Below are 25821 nucleotides of genomic sequence, written 5' to 3' on the forward strand. Positions count from 1 at the left end.
AAAGACTTTCTACAGAGATGTCGGAAGAGTTTTAGCCATCCATTCATGAGAGTATGATTGGCCTGGAAACATCAATTGATCTATACCAATGACGTATAGTGACAGGCAGAACAATAAAATGCTGTTCCACTCGATGGCAGAAGGTACAATTAACCTGTTGCCATGCCTACGGCCGAATAATAGCGTTGTGTTGTGCTACTTAACAGGCCCAGAATACATGCACACTGCGTAAGTTACATTTGTGGGTAAATTGAGACGAGATGCTCGTTATTGCAGTGTGGGTGCTCTTTGTGACATTTTTGTTTGCTGCTGTGCCGTGAGATTTGTTCTCATGTAAAAATATGCGCCTGAGCTCAATGAAGATCGGGACATTTTCATTTGAGGTACGCGTAACTGTCGTAGATGCGTGATTCGGAGCCTTTCTCTCACTAAATTGCCCTCTTCCTCGCAGACAAACAAGCAGCGTTCGGGAATAGGATTTGGATCAAATCGTTCCTGGCCCGCAGGCCTTCCTCCCACCAAAACTCGGAAGAAACATGAGAGATGTCTTTTCTTCATTGCTGTGTATTGCTTAAGCGGCTATTGATGAATTGGCGTAGTAATGAATGTGACTCATTGACACTTTGCTAACACGCCAGAGTGTTACGTAAGGCGCTGTACTCACAAGACAGCTAAACACATTGAAGCAGCAGCAGTGGCTGAAGCCAAACATGGACGAGCACTTTGCAGTTTGCCCGGACAAGTCTTTCGACTCGCTCTCGCTCTCGCTCTCTTTCACAGACTCTGCATTTTATCCGGGGAAGTAGAGGCGGGGGAATTCCTTGTGCGCTCGCATGCTCAAACCCTCCCTTTCGCTCGGTCTCGAACACCCTCCGCCCACCCTCTTGTCCTCTCGCCTTCCTTCTCTTCTGTGGCGACCTTTTATCTGTTTACTGTGTTTCACAGCAGAGTCAATCCGCCCCAACTAGCTCCATTTCCTGTGGAAGAGCATTAGCTAACTTCCCTTTTTTTTTACCTTAGTCCTCCTTTTCTCGGCCTCGCTCACACGTGATCGCATCTCCGGTTGATTTGGACTCGTCACTCGCGTTCGGAAGGGACCAGTCATAATCCTCCTAATCGCTGTGCTCGCTCTCACTTGCGCTTCCGCTCAAAAAAAAAACAAAAAAACTTGAACTGACGTTGAATGAACTGTGTGGATCTATATTGCCTCTATTAACTGTTTAAAGCTTAAATAAGCTTAAACTATCATTCCAAAACACTTTATTTTTATTTCAACTGATGTTGCAACATTACAATTTAAAATAAATGGCTTAGAGATTATTTGATTTCACTGGCGTGAATTCTAATCGTAAATTATAGCTATTATATACTATCTTAGACAGACTCCGACATAAGTATGTACTCCCTTTTCTTTTTTCTTTTTTTTTAATTCCACCACTGCCAATAACAATCCGGACCTTTCTCTGCATTATCTCGTGAAGTTACCTTAAACATTAGACAGTCGAAAAAACAACATTAGCAACAATGTTAGCTTCAGAGGTTAGCTCCAATATTTGCTTCCCATATTGCCGCCAACTTTAGCTTAAAATTAGCTTCTAACTTTAAGCTTCAATGTTAGCTTCAGAAGTTGGCTTTCAACAATAACTAACACTACCAACGCTAGCTTCTGATTTTAGCACCAATCTTAGCCTACAAAGTTAGCGTCCAACCTTAGCTTCCAACAATAACTAACACTACCATGGCTAGCTTCTGATTTTAGCACCAATCTTAGCCTACAAAGTTAGCGTCCAACCTTAGCTTCCAACTTTGCCGCCAACGTTAGCATCCAGCATTAGACTCCAAAGTTAGCTTCCAACGTTACATCTAAAGTGAGCTTCCAAAGTTAGCATTCAAGGTCAGCTCCTGGAGTTAACTTCCACCATTACCACTTAAGTTAGAGCTTATGAAGGTCAACGTTAGCTTCTGTCGTTGGCACCAATGTTAGCCTCCAAAGTTAACTTCCAACGTGGCATCCGGCATTAGCTAGAGAAGGTGGCATCAAACGTTACTTCTTACGATAGCTTTAACGTTACCTCTAACAATAGTGCTAATGAAGACCTACGTTAGCTTCCTTCATTGGGGTTCATGTTAACATTGGCTTCAACATTAGCTTCCTACATAGTTGGACCTCTCCTGGAATGTTCCGTCACTCTGCTGTTCGCTGTCAAGTCGGCCATTACAGACAGAGCACAAACATATATGGATAGGTGTAAATATGTGCGTCTTAAAGCCAATAGTTTTACATGTTCTACAGAAGAAAAAAAAATGCATTCTAACCGAGGACTTGCTCACACGTGACGGCATCTCCAACTGATTTTGGACTCCTCGCTCGTTCACTTCACTCGCATTGGGGAGGGGAGCCGTCATCATCGTCCTAAACGCCGCACTCGCTCACACTTCTGCTCAACAGATGGATTTTAATCACATGTTGAACGTAAGGCTTGTTTTTGCCATTTAACCGGTTTGTTTGCTGTGCAGACGATTTGCGTGGCGGGTCCTCGTCATCTCACTTTTCTAGAGTTAAACTGTGTGCCGGCTTAAAAAAAACACACACAAACAAAAACCCGAAATAACCCGATAATGAAGCATCTCGCCCACGCGTAGCGCTAATAGTCCGAGCGGAAAGACGAGATAACGCTAAAAGTGCCGAAACCATCAAGTCACAGAATGGAAAAGAGTGACATCATTGCGTCTTCTTGTTATAGTAAAGTCATCGTAGACCGATTTGTTTTGGGGGGCCGAATGACGAAAGGACAAAGTCCACATAAAGAGCGTGACGGGGACCATCGAGAATGAGATCAAATACGAGAAGCGATTCCCACAAGACAATCAAAGGTCGCCAGTCAATGGCAAACTGTGGACTCGTCCACAGGGCGCTTAACTGAAACTCAAAATTGTCATTTGGATTTCTCACAATTATAAAAACCTTATTATCAAAGAAAAACAATGAGTGCGCCGAATGGCACAGTGTATGTATGCAAGTTCCTGCATTGTGAAAGCACCCTGAACGCACCGTGTGACAGATTTTCTTCTGCCCTGAGGCTACTTGAAGCCGTCTATTAACTCCCCAGTTGGGAGTTTACGGTCAAATTAAACGCACGACCAAAATAATTACACACATTGCATATTTAAATACAAGACGCACTTCGGCAGCTTAATGCTACCACTCAATGGAAAACCATATTGACTGGCTTGCGAAAATTAGCATTCGATCACAAGAAGGGATTTACCTTCAAGTAACCAATATTCACACACAAACGCTGGAGTAACACAAACAGACAGCTAACCTAACAATACTCACGGGCATATATTATTCCTAATCTGCGAAAAACGAGTGAAATGAATAGATCAATTGCAAAGTTCTTCTTCTACTTTTTAGCTTCATGTGTGTATATTCATGCATGCACTGCACCACACTGCCCCTAAGAGGCCAAGGTGCACACAGCAGGAAAAACAGGTACTTGTTTTTATTTTTATTATTTTAATATGTCATTATTGTACTTGTTCCTAATTTAGCTTGTGGGTGTTCTTTTATGTTCTATTTTAAGTTTTGAAATCAATGAATAAACGTGCTTATTGTGATTTCACGCTCAATCAAAATAACGGGGAGGCGCATTTCGACAAACAATGGACTGCTCATCGGTCTCATAAACTCGCAATTTAAGGTACCACTGTGTAAAATCGAGTGTCGGCAGCAGAGGCGGAGGGAGGGATTGTGCGTGCGCGAGTGAGTGAGTGCTGTTTGTCGCTCGCAGGGAGGGCGGAGCAACAGCTGGCGGCACAGTAATGAGGCCGACGATAACACGCCGGCGTCAAAAAACCTGACGCAACTTGCGCTCGCCCGTGCGAAAGGCGCAGTTCTGGAGGACGCGCGGCCCACAAAGTCTCTTTGCAACTGAAAAAAAATACCGATTACAACAGTAATCAATGAGACAATCAGTCCATCTGATATGTCGTATGTAGTTATCAACAATTTCAATCACATTGCATTGTTGAAATAGATGTTTTGCTATTTATTTATTTGGGGGATTTATTGATGCTTTATTTTGTCCAGGAATCGTCCCATTGAGATACACGATCTCTTCTTCTACGGAGTCCTGGGCCAAGAGGGCACAAAATATATACCGTAAACAAATAAATAAAGCAACTAAGCGGCGGTCCGGGACAAAAGCTCACGAACAGCGGGGGGGGGATACACAAATAAGCGCCTCATTAAGTTGTTGCAATACACCAGAGGGATCTGTGAGCTGAAGTGCCAGGACGAGGCAGCCATTTTGCATTCACACAACAGCAGGCAGTAATATAGATGCTGTTATTTGTGAGATATGAATGAATATGTATGAATTTGTGAAAGTGTCGCAACTGTAACTATTGCTTAGAACTATTACAAGTGTGTAATGGTTACTTAGTTACAGTTACTTGTCTAAGGCCCCAGTCCCATAACAAAATCTTCCAAACACATGTGGGAAGGTGTGTCAAGGTCTGACGAAAGCAAGGTTGAGGCTTTAGGCCACAATTGCCAAAGGCATGTTTGGTGCAAACACAAACCTGCACTTCACCAAAACAACACCACAGCTAGCAAGGCATGCTGCTGTCAGCATCATGAACGGGGACTGGTTTTTCTTTAGCTGGAACTGGGGCACTCGTCAAGGTGGAGGGAATTATAAACAGTTCCTAATAGCAGTCAGAAAGAAAGAAAATGTCAGCAAAAGCCTGCTAGAACATCGGATCTGTATATGTGGTTAATCAGAGGCACTTGAAATGGTGCGAAGTGTGTGCTGACTCCCATTTTACATGAGTTTGAATGGGATTGGTTGATTCTGAACACAGCCACCTCCCACTTACAAGAGGGTGTGCACACTTGTGCAACCACATTATGTCAGTGTTTTTACTTTTCACTTCTCCCTCAAAAACATTTTTTTCCAATTCAACTGCGCAGGTTATGGGTCACATTAATTGTGGACAAAAAAGTCTTGAAATGATTATCATGGTCTCATTTTGTTAAACACCAAAAGCTTGCATTTGAAGAGGGGTGTGTAGACTTTTGCTATCACTTTCATTTTACACTGATGCCATGATTTCAAACGTGTGTCACTATTCGCACCCGGTAAGACACATACTGAGTTTACGACGTGGTAATTATTAACCTTTCGTTCCAAGTGAACGGCTAACGTTTATGCTGGTCACAATCTTGTAAAATGCTGCTCGTATTTATTGATCCTGTAGTGTTCTCTTTTACCACTTCTACTACTAGTTTTTTTTTTTTTTTTTTACTACTTTGGTACTGTTGTTTTAGTGCAAGTGGAAGGGCTGCACACAAACGTGTACTGTTATTATAATTACACACCAGTGCACTATTATTTTAATGACAGTAAAGACACGTTTTCACAAGGGAGCCCGAAGGCCTCATAACCTCGCCGACAAGAAAATGACATTGTCAAGATTTGTCATTACGGTGAGGTGGGACGTTCACGTTGCACAACGCCGCTGCTACGTCCTTACGGACTGCGCGTTCAAGTGCTCGAGTCATTCACTTATTTTTACACTTGCGTGACAGCTAAGAACAGGGGTGTGCAAACTTTTGTGCTCAAGGGCCTCATTTTCTTCTACGTGTGTGGTGTGCAGCATTGAATTTCTTCTGGAGGGATTCTCAGTAGACGAAACATTTTTTGTGTGATGGCTCAAGTCGTCTTTAGAGGAGGTCAAGAAAATTATAAAACAAGTTCATGGTTCAAATGTGGATGGGAAATATGTCAAAGTTTATTTGAAAAATACAGTATGTCAAATTGTTCATTTTAATAACAAAATAATAGAACCACGTAACCAATGAATTATATAATAACAACAATTCAAAGTTAATATTTTACTTTTTTAATTGTTCTAACATAATTTGCACCGACATTTATTAATTATTTAATTGTTGTTCTTGTAATACAAATATATAAAAAAGTAGATGTGAAATATGGAGTTTCTTTTAATTATAAAATAACTTATTTTATCATTTGTATTTTTTAATAAATAAATAAGAATTAACCAGTTACTTCGAAAAATACATTCAAATGAATTAACTGTTGGGTTTCTTGTTAATTACAATATATTAACCAGTTAGACAATAATAATATGTAAAAATTAATATTGGATTATTAAAATAAACTATTTGACAGAATTTACATACTTTTTAAAATTATTTCAGTTGAAAATTTTAATATACAAAAAAATACCAAAATTTGGATTTAGTATATGTAGAATAGTTTAATTTAATAATAAAATGACAATTTTTGGGGGATATTTAATTCAATTATAATTATTTGATGAAATAAATGACAATAAATTAAATGTAAAATAGTATTAATTAAAATATAACAATTCATCAATCAATGATTTGACAATACATGATTACAAAAATAAAATAAACTCCATTTTAACTATGCAATTTTTGTGGAAACAGCTAAATCCAACATATCATTAGTCTAATAGCATTTTTAACGTACTGTCACAATATTGAGAGAAAATGTGCTTTTTAAAAATGGATATATTCTTGGTCATCCAGATCATCCGCAAATGTTGAATTGACACAATTTTTGCTTGGTGAATTTGTTGAGTTTTTTCCCCCCCCCCAAAACGTTCCAAAATGACTGAGGCAATTACGATATTAGGTTAACGATCTAATCACTCAACGCTCGGTGGGCCGGATGAAAGAAGGGGGCGGGCCGTTACGTGGCCCCGGGGCCACACTTTCTCATCCCACCCGTGCGGTAAGAAGCTTCAAATGTTACGTAAAGCTTTGAAGACGGCGACACTTTGACCCGCAAAATCTTAATTTCGATTATTTCCCGAAGGGGAAATAGCTGACAAACCAAACAGGATCCATCCATCCCTTTTGTACATCTGTGTGCATATTATGGGATGTGCGGACGCTGTTTGTTCTGCACAAAAGTCGAGTTCTGCGCGCGGGAGTAGCAGGATTATTGCAGCGGGGCCGCAAGTGCTGCAATATTACCCGGGCACGAGTAGCTATTGACTCTTTGATTTGATTTGTTTTTTATTTGTGTCAAACAATTAAAAAATGGATTCAAGATAGCACGCACACTGTGATAAATGCAAGTTTGAGAAGCAAAGCCTATCAAGTTTCAAAACGAACATTGAACATGCATAATCCGTACATTTTAGATGAGAATGCTTAACTTTCATATGAATTAAACCTGAACTAGAAATCGCTATCTCCAATCTCGTAAAGTCTCAAACTAGCTGTTGAGTTCATTACAGCTGTTTGTAGTTACGCTTCAATCGTGCACATTTTTCTCGTGTCATTTGGTTCATGCCACAATTTCCCCACCACAAACACACTTGCTCGTGTGTGTGTTGTGGAAACATGTCGACATACACCGCGCAAAATCTCTCCAAGGTTTTCACATCAAGTGATGACTGACGACGACGACGACGACGACGACATCCGACTGCTCACGCACGAGCGAACTGCCTCCTTGAGATCTGAATTGCATCGAAATGTCGTGAATCCGCTCCAGCCTCGACCAAAAACATGACAAGCATCTTTGGAATGTGTTTGTTTTCTCATATTGTACGTTAGAAAAACAAACAGTACTCATGTCATAATTAAATACAATTTAAAGATTTGAACAGTTTTTTTGTTTTTTTTCCTTTTGCTTCAATTCAATGGACATTGTGCCCCTCCTTCTAGTGCGCACACCTCCGCCACCTGGGGGCAGTATAATACAGACCCATGAAGGAGACGACCCCAATTGCTCAATAAGTTGCAGTAATTGTTTTCACCGTTTGTGTTCTTGAAGGGTTCAAAGAAGGGAGCCCTACTGCTACCAGTTAGCACATCTATGGCGTTTAGCATTGTTTAGCATTAAGCTACGTGGTCGTTTTTAAATGCATCATTTTCTTTGTTTTATGTTTAGTTGGTGGCAATTAAAAAGCTTGAAGAAATTGTTGACTATCTGCCAAACTGTACATTTTTGGGATTCTTATTTTGTCGCATTTAAGACAGGGGTCTGCAACCTGTGGGTCCAGAGCCACATGTGGCGCTTTCATCCTTCTGCTGTGGCTCTCTGTGACTTTGAACAAAATATTGAGTATTTCATGTTTTTGTTTGAATTTTAGTTGTTTCATTTTTCAGATGTCATTCTAGACTATGGTGCATTTGTAACATTACAACAAAACGTTTGTATTTAGTTTTTTTGTTGTTGTCACCACCGCCGACGTGGCGCAAAGACTCATTGGGCTATTCCACCCCAGCAGGTAAACTGGAGATAAATCTTTCTGGAGAAAACATCATTTAATACTACGTGCTAAATGAAATACTGCACATTAAATACAAAGCTCGCTCGCGTAGCCTCAGATGACCGCTGAGAATCGTGTGTGAAAATCGAGTTTTAATTCAAGTTGACAGCTGACGGTACGCGCCGCAGACGAGGTAACCGAAGCGGACGGCAATTTTGCTTGGCTTAACTTTCAGGAATACGAGCAGAACTCAAAAAGAAAAACATTGACTATTTTATTTGAAAGTAAGCTTAAAAAAAAAACGCATTTTTTCAGAGCTCAAAATGTTTTTGTTACATGCAGAAATAAAATGTTGTACTCTGTAGCAGTTTAATGATTTCATAGACGCAACAAACTATCATTTATATATATATATATACACATGTAAAAAAAAAAAAGACATGCAGTGTTTTCCTCACTTTAGACGTCAAAAGGGTTTTGTAGCTCCCGTTTTTTTTTTTTTGCCCAAATGGCTCTTTTGAGTATTTGAGGTTGCCGACCCCTGATTTAACCTCTTATGACACACATTGTAGTCAGCAGAGCAGTTTTGGGGACATGTTAAAATCACATAACATCTCTTGAAAAAAAAAAACAACAAAACAGTGTACGAGACTCAAAGTACTAAATGTTTTGCCGCTTATAAGAAGACCTGGGTTTCATTTTTCCGCTCCATTTTCATGACGAGCGAGTGATTGTGATTATAGCGATATTGACTCGTTAAGTTCGCCAACCTTGTGAAGAAGGAGCCATTACTTGCCAAAACAAAAGCCGTGAGCGACTGCGTGAATGTTTGTGCCCTACAAAAGCTGCCTGCTTGCCTGCCTGCCTGCAAAGGCCGAGTAGGCCCAGGCTTGCTGCACGCACGCACGCACGCACGCGCCCAAGGCCGCAAGGAAGAGCGCCAGCGTCTTGCTTCTTCTTCTTCTTCTTCTCCACACAAACAAAAGAAGAAGAGCTAAACAACAAAAAGCCATCAAGTGGCATGCGAGTGTGTGCTCGCGCCCACCGGAGAGCGACAGCTGTGTGAAATGACAGCTGAGGCCTCCTGCACAACTTTGCACGCACTCGCGTCGTCACTGGCCCGATTGTAAATGTGTGGTTCTGGTTTTTTTTTTAAGGAGAGGGGGGCATTTGGACGACAAGGCCGCTCGACAGCCCCCCCAAGTCTCCCTTGCAGACAGTCGTGATGACGAGACGGAGCACGCGAAACTGGCAGTTTGTCAGTTATGACGTCGGATTGAATTCTAGTGGAAAACTTTGAGGCAGGCTCACTACGCCGAGACGCACCGCTCCCTTTTTCTGTCGCCCCGCACTCCCTCCCTCCCCTCCCCTCGCCTCGCCTCGCCTCCCCCTTCCACGCACACGACAAGCTAGTAAAATGCGAATACACACTTCGCGGCTCGCTGCGGTGCTGCAGGAGAAGCTTTGAGTCGGCTTCCACTCACCGCGCGGCCAACGTGGACGAGAGCCTCGCCGAGTCCGCGGGTGAAAATAGGGCGAGCTCGCAGGCCGCTCCGGTCGTCCGCGGCTCCCGCTCAGTCGCCGCTCATGTTTCTCCGGCGAGGCAACTTCAAATGAGGAGAGGGGGGAAAAAACACTAGTGCCCCTGTACATTCTACGCTACAGTCGCAAAATGGTGAATGGAGACATCGAAGCCTTGACAACCAGCTCGCTCGGCCAATGGCCGCGCGCGGACGGGTACAGTAGCCAATGGCAGCGCGAGAAGCTGAAATATGGGCGGGAGACGGCCGGAAAGTAAACTTGATTGACGGAGCAACGGGGCCAATGGCGGTGTGGGAAAACACAAAACAGCTGTTGGGAGACCGAGGCGGCGCTGGCCAATCGGGTGCCTCTGTGGGCGTGACTATGCGGAAGTGAAGGCGTTATGTCTTTTATTCACATCTATTTTTGTTTTTGTTTTTAATCGAATCTGTTTTTTTAAGCTTTTAAACGACTCGACACGCAACAGAATGGCAACACTCGAACAACCAGACAGTTTTAGCTTTAGGCTAACGCTAAAACATACCATCCTTTGCCCAAATAGTTCTACCAAAACGAGTTAACTTCCTTTTTTGTAACTGTCTGATTCTTCTAACGCCACGTAATAATCCACAGGTTGATTTGAGGACAACAAAGAACACTTAACTCCCGACTTGACACTTTCTCGTTTACCGTCCCTCTCTTGCGCTCTCCCGACCAATCGGAGGCGTTCAAAATACCAGAGCCGCCCGAGTTCCGCCTCCCGGGCCAATCGGCGCGGGGGCTGGGCGGCCATACGTCACCGGAGCGCCGCGCGATTGGCCGAGCGGGCAGTGGGCGCGGGCCAATGGGCGAGCGCGGCGGTGAGGTCACGAGAAGCTTGTTGCCATCAGCTCGGCCGAAAGGGAAAAGCCCGTAAAGTACTCCGAAGGCGGGATTAAGCTGCCTTGTAAGACACTGAGCCGCTCGAATCACGAACGTATTACTCTCAAACGCGTGCGTGACAAAACGCGGAACACACGTTTATTTACGCGTATGCGGGTGTTGCTAACAGCTAACAAATGGCGAGGTGAAGTTTGCCGACGGCAGCTTTAGTCTGACTGGCGCGCGCGCGCACACACGCAAACTATGCGCATTACATAAGGCTGACGTGCACTGCTGGGGTGCGCGCACGTACACATAGCAGTGCGCAAGTCAAGTGGAAATTTCTTCTTTCCAATTCTTTTCTCATAGCGCGTTTTTGACCTGGATCTGCAGCAACTGCGGCAGGAAGCCACTTTTTCCACCAGATGGCGCCATCACATCAATACAATCTTTTGGAACGCGCACATGCGCACAAAAAATTGGACTGGAGAAAAAGACTTCAAAGGGGGGGCGGGGAACTCATTTACTCAAAAGGAAAAAGCCAAGTGAAAGGAAAATAAACTGCAATTTTCAAAAAGTTTGATTTTACTAAATTGGTTTGTTGTTGGGTTCCTAAGGAAAAAAGTTGCATGAGACCTTTTTTGTCCAAGTGAGAGTCAAAAATTGTGAGTGAAAGTTAGCTATAATCAGAAAAGGTTTTTTTGTTTTTCGTGTGTTCGCATTTTTGGTTTTATGCGTGAAGTTGTTTGGTGAGCGTGAAAGGTTACTGGCTGCATGTGAGACGTTTTTATTGTGCGTGCCAGTTTCTTTTTTGGGGCAAGTGTGAGTTTTTTTGGAACGCGTGAAAGGTTTTGGGTGCATGTGAGTTTTTTTGGGGTGTGTGAGAGGCGAAAGTTATTTTTGTGTTCCAGCGAGGCCCCTAGCATTGTGTGATCATTAGGTGTGTTGTGGTCTGCTTTCTGTCGCGGCGCCCCACGACCCCTCACCCCCCGCTCCGGTGCGTGAACTCTGACCTCGCCCCTCGGCCAGACAGCGGTGCCTCTCGGCTGGAGGCCAAACAGGCCGTCAATCGTGTCGTGGCGGCCGCTTCAAAACCAACAACCACAAAATGTGATATTAATTAACAGGAATGGTTTGAAAGGACAATTGTGTCATCATTGTTCAAATGTCGAACACAAAAAGTCAATGCAACTACAAATGAGGAGAGTAGTTATCTTAGCATAATGGCTTTTGGAGATTTACATGATTACAATTTGAATTGCATTGGAAAAATTGCCGCAAAAGCTCAGTTGTTTTTCTTCCATACCACTTCCTCCTTGTAAAACCGGCGAATTGTGATTGGTGCTCTCTGGTCATGAGCCAATTCTACAAGTCTCAAACATGACATATTTTCCCAAATGACCTCCAAGTGCCACCTCGAGGTGCAATCTATTAGTTTGTCTGAGATTTTGAAAAGGTTTCACTTTTGAACACAAAAAAGATAACTGATTTTTAGAACTGTTTCATCTTTATCATTTTGGATACATTTTTTTATATATGGTACATTCACTTGGTTTGACATATGAAGAAGAAGAAGAATCACCTTTTTATTGTCATGAACATGCATTTATGCACACGAAATTTGTTCTCTGCATTTGACCCATCACAGTGAACACATACACACGTTAGTGGAACACACTGGAGCAGGGGGGCGGCCGAAGCGCCCGGGGAGCATTTCGGGGTATCGGCGTCTTGCTCGAGGACACCACAGCCGCGAGTCCGGGGGATGTTGGCGGATGGTCCGGTCATGACCCTGGGTCCCCCACGGTGGCAGGCGACGATCTTAACCGTTGGGCCACGACTGCCGTATTAATTAATTAACTAATTAATTAATTATAAAGAAGCAATAGTGTCTAATTTGTCATTAGGTCATCTTGTTTTCTACATATAATGCAACATTTTTTAATCATCTATTTACATTTTACTATGTTTTGTTATCAATTGTTTTTTCTTACATCAACATCGAATATGTGGGTAATTCCAAAACAATGTCCTATGGTTTTAATCTTGTTTTTTTTTTTTTTTTAAACAGAAACAGTCAAGGGTCCTGTTGATTCATTCATTCGAAATTAAGTTATCAACATGTAATTAGTTATAGCAAGTAATCTTTGTCAGACGTCAAAAAACTCTAAATGAGTTTGGACATGAGTATGAGTATGTTTTGGACATACTTGGCAAATAAAGATGATTCTGATTCTGATGAGGATCATGTTGCATAGCTACAAGCTAACATTAAATGGCTACATGCAGTGAGGATGCTAACACTATGCTAGCTGGATTAGCCAGCTAATATTAGCACTAAGCTCCGTGAAAAACGTTTAAAGTATATTAATTTGCAGTGTGAGTGTCTTTCGTGAAAAGCTAAAGCTGTTAGCTCGCCCATAGGGGGCCCATGACATCATCACTGGCGGATGCCGCATTTCATCGTGACGCAACCGAAATACTTTTGTCCAGGAGTGTTAGCATTGTCACGAGATTTGTGGAAAAACACAGGCTCGGCTAAAGGGGCTAGCAATGTGCTAGCATTAACACTGTGCACCGTTTAATGTCAGCATTTAGGTCTGTGAAATGAGCCTAAAGCCTAAATTAAGTGTTGTTCATAAGCTAAAGCTGCTATCTAAAAGTAAACGTCCATAAAGGTTCTATTGCGTTTTTAATGGTGAATGCAGTATTAAACCACCAAACGCCTGAAATAAACTAGCGTTAGCGCCACCGCGCGATCTGGACAGAACGCATCCTTGCCTAACGCTAGCATTGTGTTAGCATCTATGCGCAACAGGTCGGCCATCTTTGACTGCTATCTACAGTGACTACAGTAGGACAAAAAGGACAAGAAAAATAGGTATGCTACACCCGCAAAGATGTCCTCTTGTAAAAGTTGTGTTAGGTTATGGCGACGGTTAGAGTTCGGATTAGAGATAAGTACTACCTACCTATTTTGTCCTAGTGTTGTTGCTGTAGCTAGTAGCGCACAGCAGATCATGCTGGCACTGCAAATAGTGTCCTGAACATTGGCACTACAAGTGTGGCTGGCTAATATTAGCATTTAGCTCAGTGAAATGAACCATATTGTGAGTTTATAATGAACATTTGCCTCAGAAGTGTCATTCGTGAGTAGCTAGCGCTGTTATCTCGACGCTAACACAATGCTAGCCGCATGAGCAGAGCCTGCTGTACGTTCTCCACAGACCTCGTGGTGGCGCCAACACAAAACAAACACAGGAAACAAGCCATTTTTACCTTTTTTTTAATGAACCCTGATTATTGTTTTAATTACACGTGAAGCTGAAACACAGAAAGAGAAACTTAAGGCGGTCGCCTCCTCCTCCTCCTCCTCCACTGAGCTGTCAATCATGTTGATTGACAGCAGCTGAGGAGACGCCGACGAGTGGAATAACACAGTCAAACATTACAATGCTCTTTTTTGTTTCTTTTTTTTGAACACATTTTCCTTACAGAAGCCTCCAAATATGAAAAAAAATATATACACACAGCATTAATAATAGTAATTAAAAAAAGAAAACAATGGTTTCTTGGGTTACACGCTTGTAAAAAATAGAAAAAAAGTTACAAAAAAAAAAACGTCCACTAGAAAGAGAAAGAAAGAAAGAGTGCAAACTGGAACCAAAAAAATGCATTCACCGGAAACAAAAAAAAAAAGCAACAAGCGGCTGAGCGAAAAGTATGTACGAAATGAACTGGTTAATATTGCGATACAATATCATTACTATAGTAACAGTAATATGTGTCTGTGGGGAGGTGTGATGATTTCTTGACCCGACACAGGTGGCGCTGTCTTGCTACTGGGAAAAACACAAAAAAAAACATTTAAAAAATACACAATGTAGGAGGTTTCATCCGCTTTGTTTAAAAAAAAAAAAAAAAATTTTTTAAGAGTCAAAATGGCGTATTCTCCCACCAAAATGACGAAAACGTGCAAGACCGCAGCTGGCTTCGTGTGTGGAACTGTGGAAACCAATACATGCACGCACTCACAAACTCCAACACACGCACACTAACAAACACACACTGCCACAAACTCCCTCACACACATATACAGCTAGGCGTGCACACTCTAACATACACACACGCACGCACACACTAAGCGAGTCCTGCGATGGGAAGTCCCGCTCTCTCCACGCTGCGCTGAGGTTTAGTGATGTCATTTCCTGTGTGTGTTTGTGGAAAGGGTGTGTGTCGTTTCTATGGCCATCTTGTCTGTGATGTCATCTTACACGTGTGTGTGTGTGTGTGTGTTGATTCGCAGTCCAAGTCTCAGCCAATCAGAGCATGGCGCCAGCTTTGGGCCAAAATTATGTATGCGTTGTTTTCATGTTGACGCGGGCTCCTAACTGTCTATTCAATTTGGAACTATTTAAATATAAACTCTGATGGCGCCGTTTTGCTGCGCGGAGAAGGCAAAGATGTGCTAATACAATGGCAGTTATATACAATTATATATATATACACACACATATATATATATATATATATATATATATATACACACACACATGTATATATATATACACATATATGTATATATATACACATATATATGTATATATATACACATATATATGTATATATATACACATATATATATATATATATATATATATATATATATATATATATACACACACACACACACACAAACACGCTCACACACACACATCTTCAGCATGAAAAATAAGCTTTGTTTGCCGATTTGTATCAAATGACCATATTGAAATATAACATTTGGATTTTTTTTTTTGACAAAAATATATATCGTATGTGTAATTTGATGTTTAAAAACAGAAGGCATGTTGGCACATGGTGCTTTAAAAGGCACGCTTGATTGGATTTAAATTGGAAATATAATTTTTGAAGTCATGAAAAATAAGCTCTCTGCCTGAGTTTCGCTTTTGACATTGGCGGCAGCGGCGCTCCCCCAAAGCCATGTCGGTCCCCCGGGGTCGTTGCCAGTAAAAAAACAAACAAACAAAAAAGAGAGAAAAAACAAAAAAAGAGGTTCGGCGAAGCAGAATGCCCCTCCCCCCCCAAAAAAAAACACAGTGACACGCTAAGCCGGGAGTCTTTGGAAACGACGGGAATGACGACGGGATTCGCCAAAGCTCCAAAAACGCTCAAGTTTCATAGTAAGCAGAAAGGACAAAATGTCCGCCCCGCCAGCTCAACATGGCCGCCGGCGAGTCTGAGTCACTTCCTGAAAGTGTTCAAACGTCCCCGCCGTCCAGGAAGAAGCGGTTCCGTAAAGTCCGGAATGTTCCCGGCCGCGACGCCAGGAATTCCTCTTCAGTCTGGAAGCCATCTTGCAAAACCGCCACGAAGCACTTGTGTCAAATCAACCGAAGGAGGTCTCGCCACCTGCCCCCAAAGGGTCCGATGACCTTTGCCGCTCACGACTGACAGCCATTTATTGGACTGTGATCGGCCAAACGTGTTGTCCTTGGAGGAGTGTGTGACCCCGCCCCAAAATTGGGGCCACCATGCAGATACAACACACGCACAAAATGACCATTTGTGGCCACGGAATAGTGAAACACGGGTAGAAGATGAAGATTATTAAGATTATTTTTCAGGGGTGACCAACAAATGTATATGTAACTAGCGTACGAATTGTAATCTTTAAAACAAAATAAGTTCGACCAAGACTTAAGTAGGAGTTTGTACAAAAAACAAAAAAGGGAAAATGAGCTTTTTCAAGCTTTTTGGGTCACCGCTGCAAAATGGAGTAGGACAAAGCTTTTTTGTCCAAAATCCTACGAAAGTCTTGGTTGAACGCTCTCAAATGAATCGAAGCTAACGAGTCAGGAGTGTGAAATCGCTAGATCGCTAGATCCGGAGGATGGAGTTAAATTTAGACAACATTTCGGAGGATTCTGTACCAAAAAACAAAAAAAGAACTAACTGCAAGTAGGGGAAGAATGGTGAAAAAAAAAAAAGAAAAGTTTTTTGGGGATTTTCAAATGAACCAAAACGAATGAGACAGAAGCATTAAGGAGCTAGAGCTCAGTGGAGGGAGTCAATTCGAAGTAGAGGAATTGCAGTTTGTCTTTGTAGGACTCATTTCCAGGGATCCCCTGGAATTAAAAATCTAAATCTAACTGCTCCTGAGAGCAGTTTGAAATTTGGTAGGCACGTCTATCATGAGTCCACCTACAAGAAAGTCTTCAGGAGCCACGCACGAAAGTCCGCCATTTTGGGGTCAACGATCTCCTCCAATTTCTTACCCGAACCTCCAAGTCGCTCACGGGAATGATATGAAACCAACAAATTGTTTCGCGCGCACGTTATACCCATTTGGTGGCCACAAGTTGGCATTTTGTGCGCGTATTGCGTTTACAGTACATCGTGAGCAGAGTTCCGAAAAATGTCGCCACGCCGTGTCTGGGGCCGAGAGCTTTGGACTCTCAGCAGCTGGCGTTCTCCAGGGACAACTGAGCGGTGGCTCTCTGCAGCTCCGAGCTGGCCCTGCGCTGGGCGGGCGGCGGGGGCATCATCAGGCCCAAAATCAGGCCCCGTCCGCCCCCGTTGTCCACAGGGCCCTCCCTCTCCCGCGTCTCCTCGCGCCCCTCGGCCCTCACCTTCTTGTCCTCGGCTTCGTCCCGCTCGCCATCCGCCTCCATCTTTTGGTCTTCGCTCCAGCGCCGCTTGAAGCGCAGTTTGAGCGGGATGCAGCGGGTGCCGCCGGGGCTGACGGGCGCCGCCGGCTCCGTCTTCGGGCTGAGCAGCGGGAACGGCGAGTGCCCGGCGCCGAGAGGCGGGGTGGCCGGAGTCTTGAAGACCTCGTCGTCGTCGTCGTCGTCCAGGTCGCCGTCGGGGCGGGAGGGCGGCTGCGGGTGGGGGGCGCAGGGGCCGCCGTTCGCCTTGGAATGATCGTGGAGCTGATGATGGGACAAAGGTGCGAAGATGTCGTCATCCTCGGGGTTCAGCTCGTCTTCCTCGCTGATGTCGGTCACTTCCACCTCCTCCTCAGACTCTATGTCGGATATGGGTTCCACCTGTGGGGGGTCAGGGGTTAGGGGGGGTCGTGTTTAACAACTTGAGCTGCTGATGGTCTCACCAGAGTATTTGCATACATCGCAATGAAAAGTCAGTCTTCTATAAAATGTTTGGCGCATCTCCGATCTTCAGTGCTCAATCGAGTAGCGATATCGGGCCCATGCGGGCCTTATTTCAAGGTGTCGGGTACTAGTGAAGGCAAAAAAAATAATAATCGGAGCTCGAGTAAGTCCTCCTCGCCAGTAGTTGGCACTACACTGCGGCGGTTTGACACGCCGATTCATCGTTCGCGTCACAAAGAAAGCAAAGTCTTTTTTTTCATCAGTCATTAAGCAAATTGAAATGTTATTCGTCAAAAGTACGAGTGAGATCGGCGAGTATTGCGGAGTGAACACTCCTACTGGTATCGGTCTGGAAAAAAGGGGTATGGAACGTCCCCACGCCTCAGCGAGGCATCTCTGTATTTGTCTAAGGGACTCGCGACATCACTTCCTGTTCTCGGTCTTACCTTGATCTTGGGCGCCGCCGTGAACAAGGAGGACTGTCCCGCCGACGAGGATGAAGAGGACGACGCCGCCGCCAGCGAGCTTCCCGCTTCCCTCTGCTTGCGCCCGAGAGGCGGCGGCTGCAGCTTGAACTTGAAGGCCTCCTCGCCGCCGCCGCCGCCCCCCGGCTGCCCCCCTAGCGAATGGGAGAGCGGCAGGGGCGGGCCGTGGAGGTGGTGGGGGGCCGGCTTCTCCAGGGTGGGGCGGTGGGGCTGCGGGATGACGATGTTGGGGTAGTGGAGGAAGGCGCGGGGGCTGAGGTGGTAGTTGTAGACAGACTGGGTGTGGGCCTGAAGGTAGTGCTTCATGTCCTCCGGGTTGAAGGAGAAGTGGGAGCCCATCATGGGGGAGGGGAGGGACGGGGAGGGGGTGTAAGGCAGGTGCGGGGTGGGGGTCACGGAGAGGGCCGGGGAAAGAGTCGGGGCCAGGAGTCCTCCGGGGCCCGGCAGGGGGGACACCGGGAAGGGAGACAACGGATCCGCGTGGACCCTGTGAGGCCTGGGGAGCCCCGCCGGGTTGGGGGCGGCGCCGTAGAGCCTGAAGAGAGACTCGTGAGGCAGGCGGGGCGGCAGGAGCCCCCTGAAGGCCCTCTCGGGACCCACGCCCCGCTCTTCCGCCCCCGTCGCCTCCTCCAGCTCCGAGTTGGTGGAGGTGCCGTCGCTGCAGTCGCTGACGGAACCGCGGGCCATGCGCCGCGCCACGCTACTGAAGACGCCCGGACTGCGAAGCTCCTCGCTGGACGACAGCACGTCCGACGCAGTGGAGGAGGGGAAGCGGAAGTGGGTGCCCCCCGTGGGCACTGGCGGGGCGCTCTGCGGGACGCCGCGACCTGCAACGATTAGACGTCACAATGAGTGAGGTGGGACCACTTAGCGCCGTGAATAATTGCCGTCCTTTCGCGGTGACTCACTGCTGCTGTGTTTCTAATTATTTTCTGGAACAGATAATAATTCCCCCCCCCCCCCCCCCCCCCCCCCCCCGCCCCCCCAAAAAAAATTCAGACGAAGAAACCATGTGAGGTTTTGGCCGCGCAAACAAAACTGGGTTTCGATACGGCCTTTAAACGCCCCCCCAACAAGAAATCAACTTCCGATATTAATCCATTCCCCCCCCCCCTCTTTGCTTATGAAAAAGCAAATGACAATTACATTTCAAACTAATTTTTTTCCTTCTGGGGTTTCTCCTGATACCAAACTAGCTTTGAAACTGCAGCAATAACGTCAATTTCCACAGAAAGAATAGATTTTTTTTCTTTACAGATATTGTGAAAATAAGTGCTCTGAATAATGTTGCACTTCGTCTGGTTAAACGTTTTGGAGTTGAAATATAATGCTTAATTCTCTTTTGTTAAAATGTAACGCTGCTCCGTGTGTTGACATAGTCGTAGTTTGAAGGTTCATCCTGACTGTGACATCTTTGCTCATTTCCACAAGCCTGTCTATGGCCTTTCACTTTATATGTTAGCGTTAAGCTAGTAGACTTTCAGTACACCAAATGATATGGTTTGTTTGAACATTTCGCTGTTTAAATGGAAAATGTTAAATGCAGATTTACACAACTTTAACTGGGAGAGACAAATTAACAACTTGAAGCAAGCACGCTTGGCTCTAATTTGGAGAGCTTTCTTCTTTTCGTTTCCTTAAAGTGATGTTATCTAATCGGCTCTTATTTCTTGAACCGGCACTAAGGAATACTTTAAAGGTGTGTTTTAAAAAGTTGGAATGTGCTTCAAGTAGATTTTACACCGATCTGATCGGCTTGAACGGTATCGGCCGATAATTAGCATTTTATGCCGATCGGCTTTAATGTCGCAATTCGCCGATCCGATCGTCGACGTCACCGATGGGCTCCGCAAAAGACATTTACTCTGCGTCGCCGTCGTATGCAGTATATTTGAATCCAAAAGCTAGTTTATTTTTAGCCTCGTCGCGTTGTCTTTTGACGTCATTTACGATCGCTGGGCTTTGTCAAATCAAACGCGACCGGATACACTCGTGACCGTGGCCACGACGACAGCGACAATGGATCGCGCGTGTATTGTGTTGGTCAAAAAAAGAACAAAATGGGGAAAAATGTGCGGTTGCGGTCACCGGTGCTCGGGAGATGTTCGTCTTGCTGGAGGTACGTTCACGTACTTTTAATACGATACGGCTCACGAGCAGCCAACAAAACGTTATGTAGCCGAGCGAGCTAGTGCTAGCACTAACAGTTGTACGCAAACACGCTGGTGTTCTGTTGAATCATGCGCTAAAATTTCGGTGTGTGTGTGTGAGAAGTAATTTAATGACAATAAAGTAATTTAGCAGCCATTATTTCTGTCATGTTGTAATGTCGGTTTGAGCCGACTTATTTGAATGCGTGACCTGAGTCGAGAATATTTTTGGAGATACTCACAAGTAACTATGGACCGGAAATGAACGAGTCATTTAAACAAACACTTTGCTCCATCTTGTGATCGGATCGGTTAAAAAATATCCTGATGGTGCAAAGCAGAGTTTGAAGAGGGGTAAAACGATACCCCCCCCCCCCCCCCACTGGTTGAAGAAAAAGGGTCCGAGATGCCCCTCCCCCCTTTAACCCTCCTTTTCTGGCACTCCTTCCAGCGAGACTGTGGCACGGCAAGACATTTCTGGTCTGCGTACGCATGCCACAATTAAATACTGGAAAGTTGTGCTCGCCGCTGCCGCCGCTCCTCGCCTTCCCCCAGCGGACTGCCAATCTGTGCGTGCGCGTCTACAGAGACGACGAGCATGTTTGCGCGCCCGTGTGCGTACGCAACAATCAGCGCGGACTGACGTGGGCACGCGTGTGTGCATGTAACATCACAACACGCGTGGGCCAACACACACACACACACACACGAACGCTATAATTAAAGTATCGTGCCGCACTTAAGTCAGCTCCATATGGGCCCGTTTACACTGGAACAGAACACAGAGAGACCACTTGAGGGGGAGGCGGCGTGTGGGGGAGGCTGTCATGATGACATCACGCACATCACGACGGCATTTATCGATCGCTCAAAGAATAATGCCGATCGAGTGCTTTAGCGCCTGACACGTTAGCCACGCTGCTAATTAGCCTCGTGACCGTGCCGAGGCGGCGCGCTGGAGCAGTCGTTAAAAACTAAAAGAAAGACACGCGTCCGGGAATGAGGACGAAGGCGAGGAGAGAAGCCCGGAGGTGTCGCGGCAAACCTCCAGGTGCGCTCACGTGATTGAATGAGATACATTTGAGCAAGTCTGTTTTGCTAACGATGGACAGCTGTAATGCTACGGTGCAGTAGACGCATGTACAGATGAATTTGCGCCCATTGCGCCCATTACGCCGCTTCGTCAGCCCGTCGTTTTCTTCATCGCATCACTCGTGGCCTTACGACCTTTGAGAAAGACGTTTGGGAGGATAAATGCTAAATGGACGCTTTATCGACACCATCACAGCGCCCAAAGCGCTTTACAAAGTTTCGCTTTTGAGACGTCTTAAAGCGCTTTTCATCGGACTACTGGCACCGGCGATGTATCCTGACGAGCATAATCAATTCTCTTTTTTTGTTTTAGCGTATTAAATCAGTGATTGAACATGTTTTCGGGGCGCTGTGTTAACGCTAAACGATAGCAATAACATTTGAATGACGCATCTTTGGTAACTCAAGAAAGTTTTGGGGGTTTTTTTGTCCCCTAAAATGTAGTGTGATTTTGGAGATGCGGGGATTCCACCTGTCGGTGGCGATATTTACAAATAACGATCACTTGCTCACAAATTTTGGGTTTAACCCACTACACTACGTGTGTGTGTGTGTGTGTGTGTGTGTGCGCGCGCACGTACCAGAGCCAATGTCAATGAAGGGGTAGTTGACCAGCACCAGTTTGTTGAAGTTGAACTTGTAGGTGAACCTCTTGCCTTTGGTCTTGTGGAGGATCCTCTTGTTGTAGTAGTACCTGCGGGGGGGGGGGGGGGGGGGGGGCAACAGCACAACGTCATCGCGCCGCCCGCCAACCGACACCTCCTCAATCCTCCTCCTCTCCAATTCACGCGACATTCCAGGACGCGGCGACGCCCGCTCCGACCCCCGCGGCAAGAACACGCGGTTCTATACGTGAAGGAAGTGAGGCGCTGTGAGTCACCACCCGAGAAGGTGGAGGAGTGAAGAGCGAGCGGCTGACAGCTCATCGAAAACGATGATCGAACGGCCCCGCGTGAGTCACGCGAGCGAGCCTCCGGACTTCGATTCAACGTCTCTCGCTCCAATTGTGAAAGGCCGACGCTTCATTCTGAGAGGGCTTTATTCACATTTTCCACACGCTGGCTGCATTCACACATTCGGATGTCAACAACTGCATTACATCTTTTTTTCATGTCGTTTTTTTTTTACTTCTTGTTCCTCTGATGTTGTCGCTTCTTTAGCGACAGCATCTAATGAGATCCAATCCAGGAGCGACGTTTGCACTGTAAGCCGCCGAGAACCGTCCCGGATATTTCGGCGAAGGGCTCATATCTCAAATTGATTCGTTTCTTGGTCGTTATCTTTCCTTCGGCTAAATAAAGGGGCATTTTGAGGGCTTTCCCAAACTCCAAAACGATCATAAATGACATCTAGTGTGGCTTGTATACATCATACATCCAAAATTGGCCCAGTAGAACCCCTCCGATCTTTAGGAAAATTCCGCCCTCCAAGCCAATTGTACTTAGCGACGTTAAATTTGGTAGGCAAGGGCAATCCATTATTCCACGGATTATCCCAATAATTGATTTGGTATTGCAAAAATGTGCATATGTGAGGTGCAACGCCATCTCCGCGTTCCACTTTACAGTATCAGTGACGTTGAGTGTGCGTGGCTTTAAAAGGCGGAGCCTGGCCTGGTGAGTGACGTGGGAGTCAGCAAATGAGCGCATCGAGCTGGCTGTTGTCAGCGCAACTTGAGGTTTGCAAAAAGTCAGCCCAGGGAGCCAGTTTGACTTCGAAACCATGGAAAGACAGGAAGTCCGCCATTTTGCTTTGAAGAGGACACTTTCCAGGCGTTCTTCAAAGGGGATTTGACCCAAGGATTTTGTCCGATTGCTACCAAATTTGAACCGCGCATCCTAAACAGACATCCGATTTGTCGTGAACAGTATTGTTGTCAGAGAGGCCGATTGCGGATTGGATCTTACTACACGGTGAAGGTGTACCTAATCAAGTGTCCGCCGAGCGTATCCAGGCGACGAGCACTCAAAATAAAAGCCAGACGTGGGCGGCGTCGGGCCCGCGCGAGTCGTCGGGACCGACGTACGGCTCCTGGAAAGCCTCGCGAAAAGTCTGACACGCCCGCACGAAAGAACACACACGCGGCACCGGGTCAACACCGGACGACCCCGTCTCGCTTTGAAGACCACTCGAACTCTCCCGAGCCGAGCGTGCGCCGAAGTCGCGAGCGGCTGCGACATTCCCGCTGCGCACGAAAAATAGGAAGAGCGGAAAATGAGGCGCAGATGGGCCGGAGGAGGGCTGACGTATAACAAGGTGTGAAGCACGTGTGTGTGTGTGTGTGTGTGTGTAACGAGACGGCGCAAATCATCCGCCAAACAGAATCCACACCGACCTACAACACAGGAGGCGACACGGATGACAAACCGTGCGTGCGTGCGTGCGTGTGTCACGTACAGCGAGAGAACAGACCGTCCGCCAAATTCAACCCCAACAACAACAACTTCATCATCATCATCATCATCATCATACGTGTGCGCCACGAAGCCGAGAGAACCGTTCTAAAATCGGCCGCCGTCCTCCTCCTCTTTAGCGTCGACCAGAACAGGACGGGCTTTTCAGGCGCGCGACAGACGACAAATGAAGAATATGAGCAAGAGCCGCCCGAGAAATGAGAAACAGAAGTCACGGCGTCCGCTCCGTCGTTCGCCAAAAGTGTCACGTCATTTTATGAACCATCTTTTATGTTACAAAGTTCTTTTCCATCCTGAGAAAAGCGTGTCGCTCTTCAGAGTTTTTCCACTGTCATAAAATGTACCTCTGGAAACAAGTCGAAAAGCACGCGAGCCGGCTGCCTGCTAGCGATATTGTGGGAATCTCAATGGCTGAACAAAGAGCAGCGCAGGACTTACAGGAAGTCTTTCCACACTTTTCAGTCTTCTATCGAATGGAAGAAATCGTATTTTGTCTCGTGGGAAAAGAGGAACAGTTCCAAACTAGCACATTATCGCAAAGGGCCAAATGACAAACTTCGCACCGATAATACGTTTCGACAGGTTTGCGGTCTGACCTGAGGGCGCGACTGAGCTTGTCGTAGTTCATCTGCGGCTTGCACTTGCGGGCGCCCCAAAGGCGGGCCACCTCGTCCGGGTCCTTGATGACAAACTCGCCGTAGTCGCCCTGCCAGGCGATGACGTCGTGGTACTCCTCCTTGCGCAGCAGTTCCAGGATGAAGTGCCACAGCTGGATCTGCCGCGAGCCCGGGCTGGACTCGGGCTTGTAGGCCCACTCGGGGAAGGCGAAGCCTGCCAGCGGAACACAGAAAAAGGACGGTGGACGGTTCACAAAAGCGGAGCAGGAAGTCAGCAAAACAAAAAAGAAAGACACTTTTTGGTTTGGTTACTTTTGATATTAACGCTGACGCGATGGCTCGTTAGCACGTGTTTGCCGCCATTTGCGTTGGCGGAGCAGAATATCCGATTAAGTAAATCCAACATTTTGGTCGATATTAATGTAATCGAATAAATGGCCAACTCTTTTACATAAAAGCAATATCAAACTCGAGGACTGATTTGATGAATGAAAGAAAAAAAATTATCCATTTCAAAAAAACATTCAATAGCTGCAGCCTGAATTGAATTTTGTGCTCTGTCACGCCTGAAGATGGCGCCAAATCCTTGGCTAATAGGAAAGTAGTAATTGCTGTTCCTAAGGAAACATGTTTCAATGATACGTTTAGACTGAGACGAACATCTTTGCAAGTCGGGAAGGAGCTAAGTTCAGCGGAGAAGGTGATGTGAAAAAGCAACACTGGCCAATCAGGAAGCTCGCGGAATGATAGCCAATCAGGAAGTCCGATGAAGCCGGCGTTGTTGCCGGAAACAAAAAGAGGAGAGACTGTTTGGAAAATGGCAGTCACTGCAATGTAGTTACTGCGAGAGAACAGTTCGCCTCGCATCTTCCATTTCTTCTTCCACTCCTCCTCTTGGTATTTTCCCGACAGCACCTCCCACATGTCACTTTACATTATTTCCCCATAGCTCCAGTGCATCTGGCCATTTTTTATCGTCACGTGCGAAGTCTTCTTACATTTTACAAATCTGATTTGTTACAAATCTTTGTATGTTCCCCACTTTAGTGTTCTTTTTAGTTTACGTCAATCTGCTTCTGTGCCTCTGAGCAACTGAGTTAGGAACACGAAATGACGAGTCAGTCGCAGCTCCAGAACCTTAATTCTCGCAGCGGCTTTCTCGGTACCGCAATAGCTGGAACGCAACACGCCGACTTCGGCTCGGTTGCCGGGAAGAAGTCGGGCCGGGCGCCAGCGCGGGCGGCATCGCCGGTGCGGCGCTATTGCCGTCGAATGGGCGGCGT

The 25821-nt window shown here is 45.7% G+C and overlaps 2 protein-coding genes across 6 annotated transcripts in view; both read right to left on the bottom strand.

Annotated features, from left to right (window-relative positions):
- The window catches only part of cica (capicua transcriptional repressor a), a 36752-nt gene extending 26143 nt beyond the window's left edge, over positions 1–10609 (bottom strand). The window contains exon 1 of one of the 5 annotated variants that reach the window (XM_061760235.1): positions 9771–10609. The gene's annotated coding sequence lies outside the window, so the exon portion shown is untranslated. Of the gene's footprint in view, positions 1–1015; positions 2863–9717 lie in introns of those variants that run through there. The other 4 variants (XM_061760231.1, XM_061760233.1, XM_061760234.1 and 1 more) reach the window with 4 other exon arrangements.
- Positions 10610–13938: 3329 nt separating this feature from the next.
- LOC133470997 (ETS domain-containing transcription factor ERF-like) overlaps positions 13939–25821 on the bottom strand; it is a 28728-nt gene continuing 16845 nt past the window's right edge. Inside the window, exons 2-5 of the mRNA XM_061760056.1 lie at positions 24518–24752; positions 22089–22201; positions 18227–19092; positions 13939–17717 (exon numbers count right to left, since the gene is read on the bottom strand). Of these exons, the coding sequence (XP_061616040.1) occupies positions 17127–17717; positions 18227–19092; positions 22089–22201; positions 24518–24752 (1805 nt within the window). The 3' untranslated portion in view covers positions 13939–17126. The remainder of the gene's footprint in view (positions 17718–18226; positions 19093–22088; positions 22202–24517; positions 24753–25821) is intronic.

Source organism: Phyllopteryx taeniolatus, chromosome 21 (assembly GCF_024500385.1).
Source record: "Phyllopteryx taeniolatus isolate TA_2022b chromosome 21, UOR_Ptae_1.2, whole genome shotgun sequence".
Taxonomy (NCBI): Eukaryota; Metazoa; Chordata; class Actinopteri; order Syngnathiformes; family Syngnathidae; genus Phyllopteryx; species Phyllopteryx taeniolatus.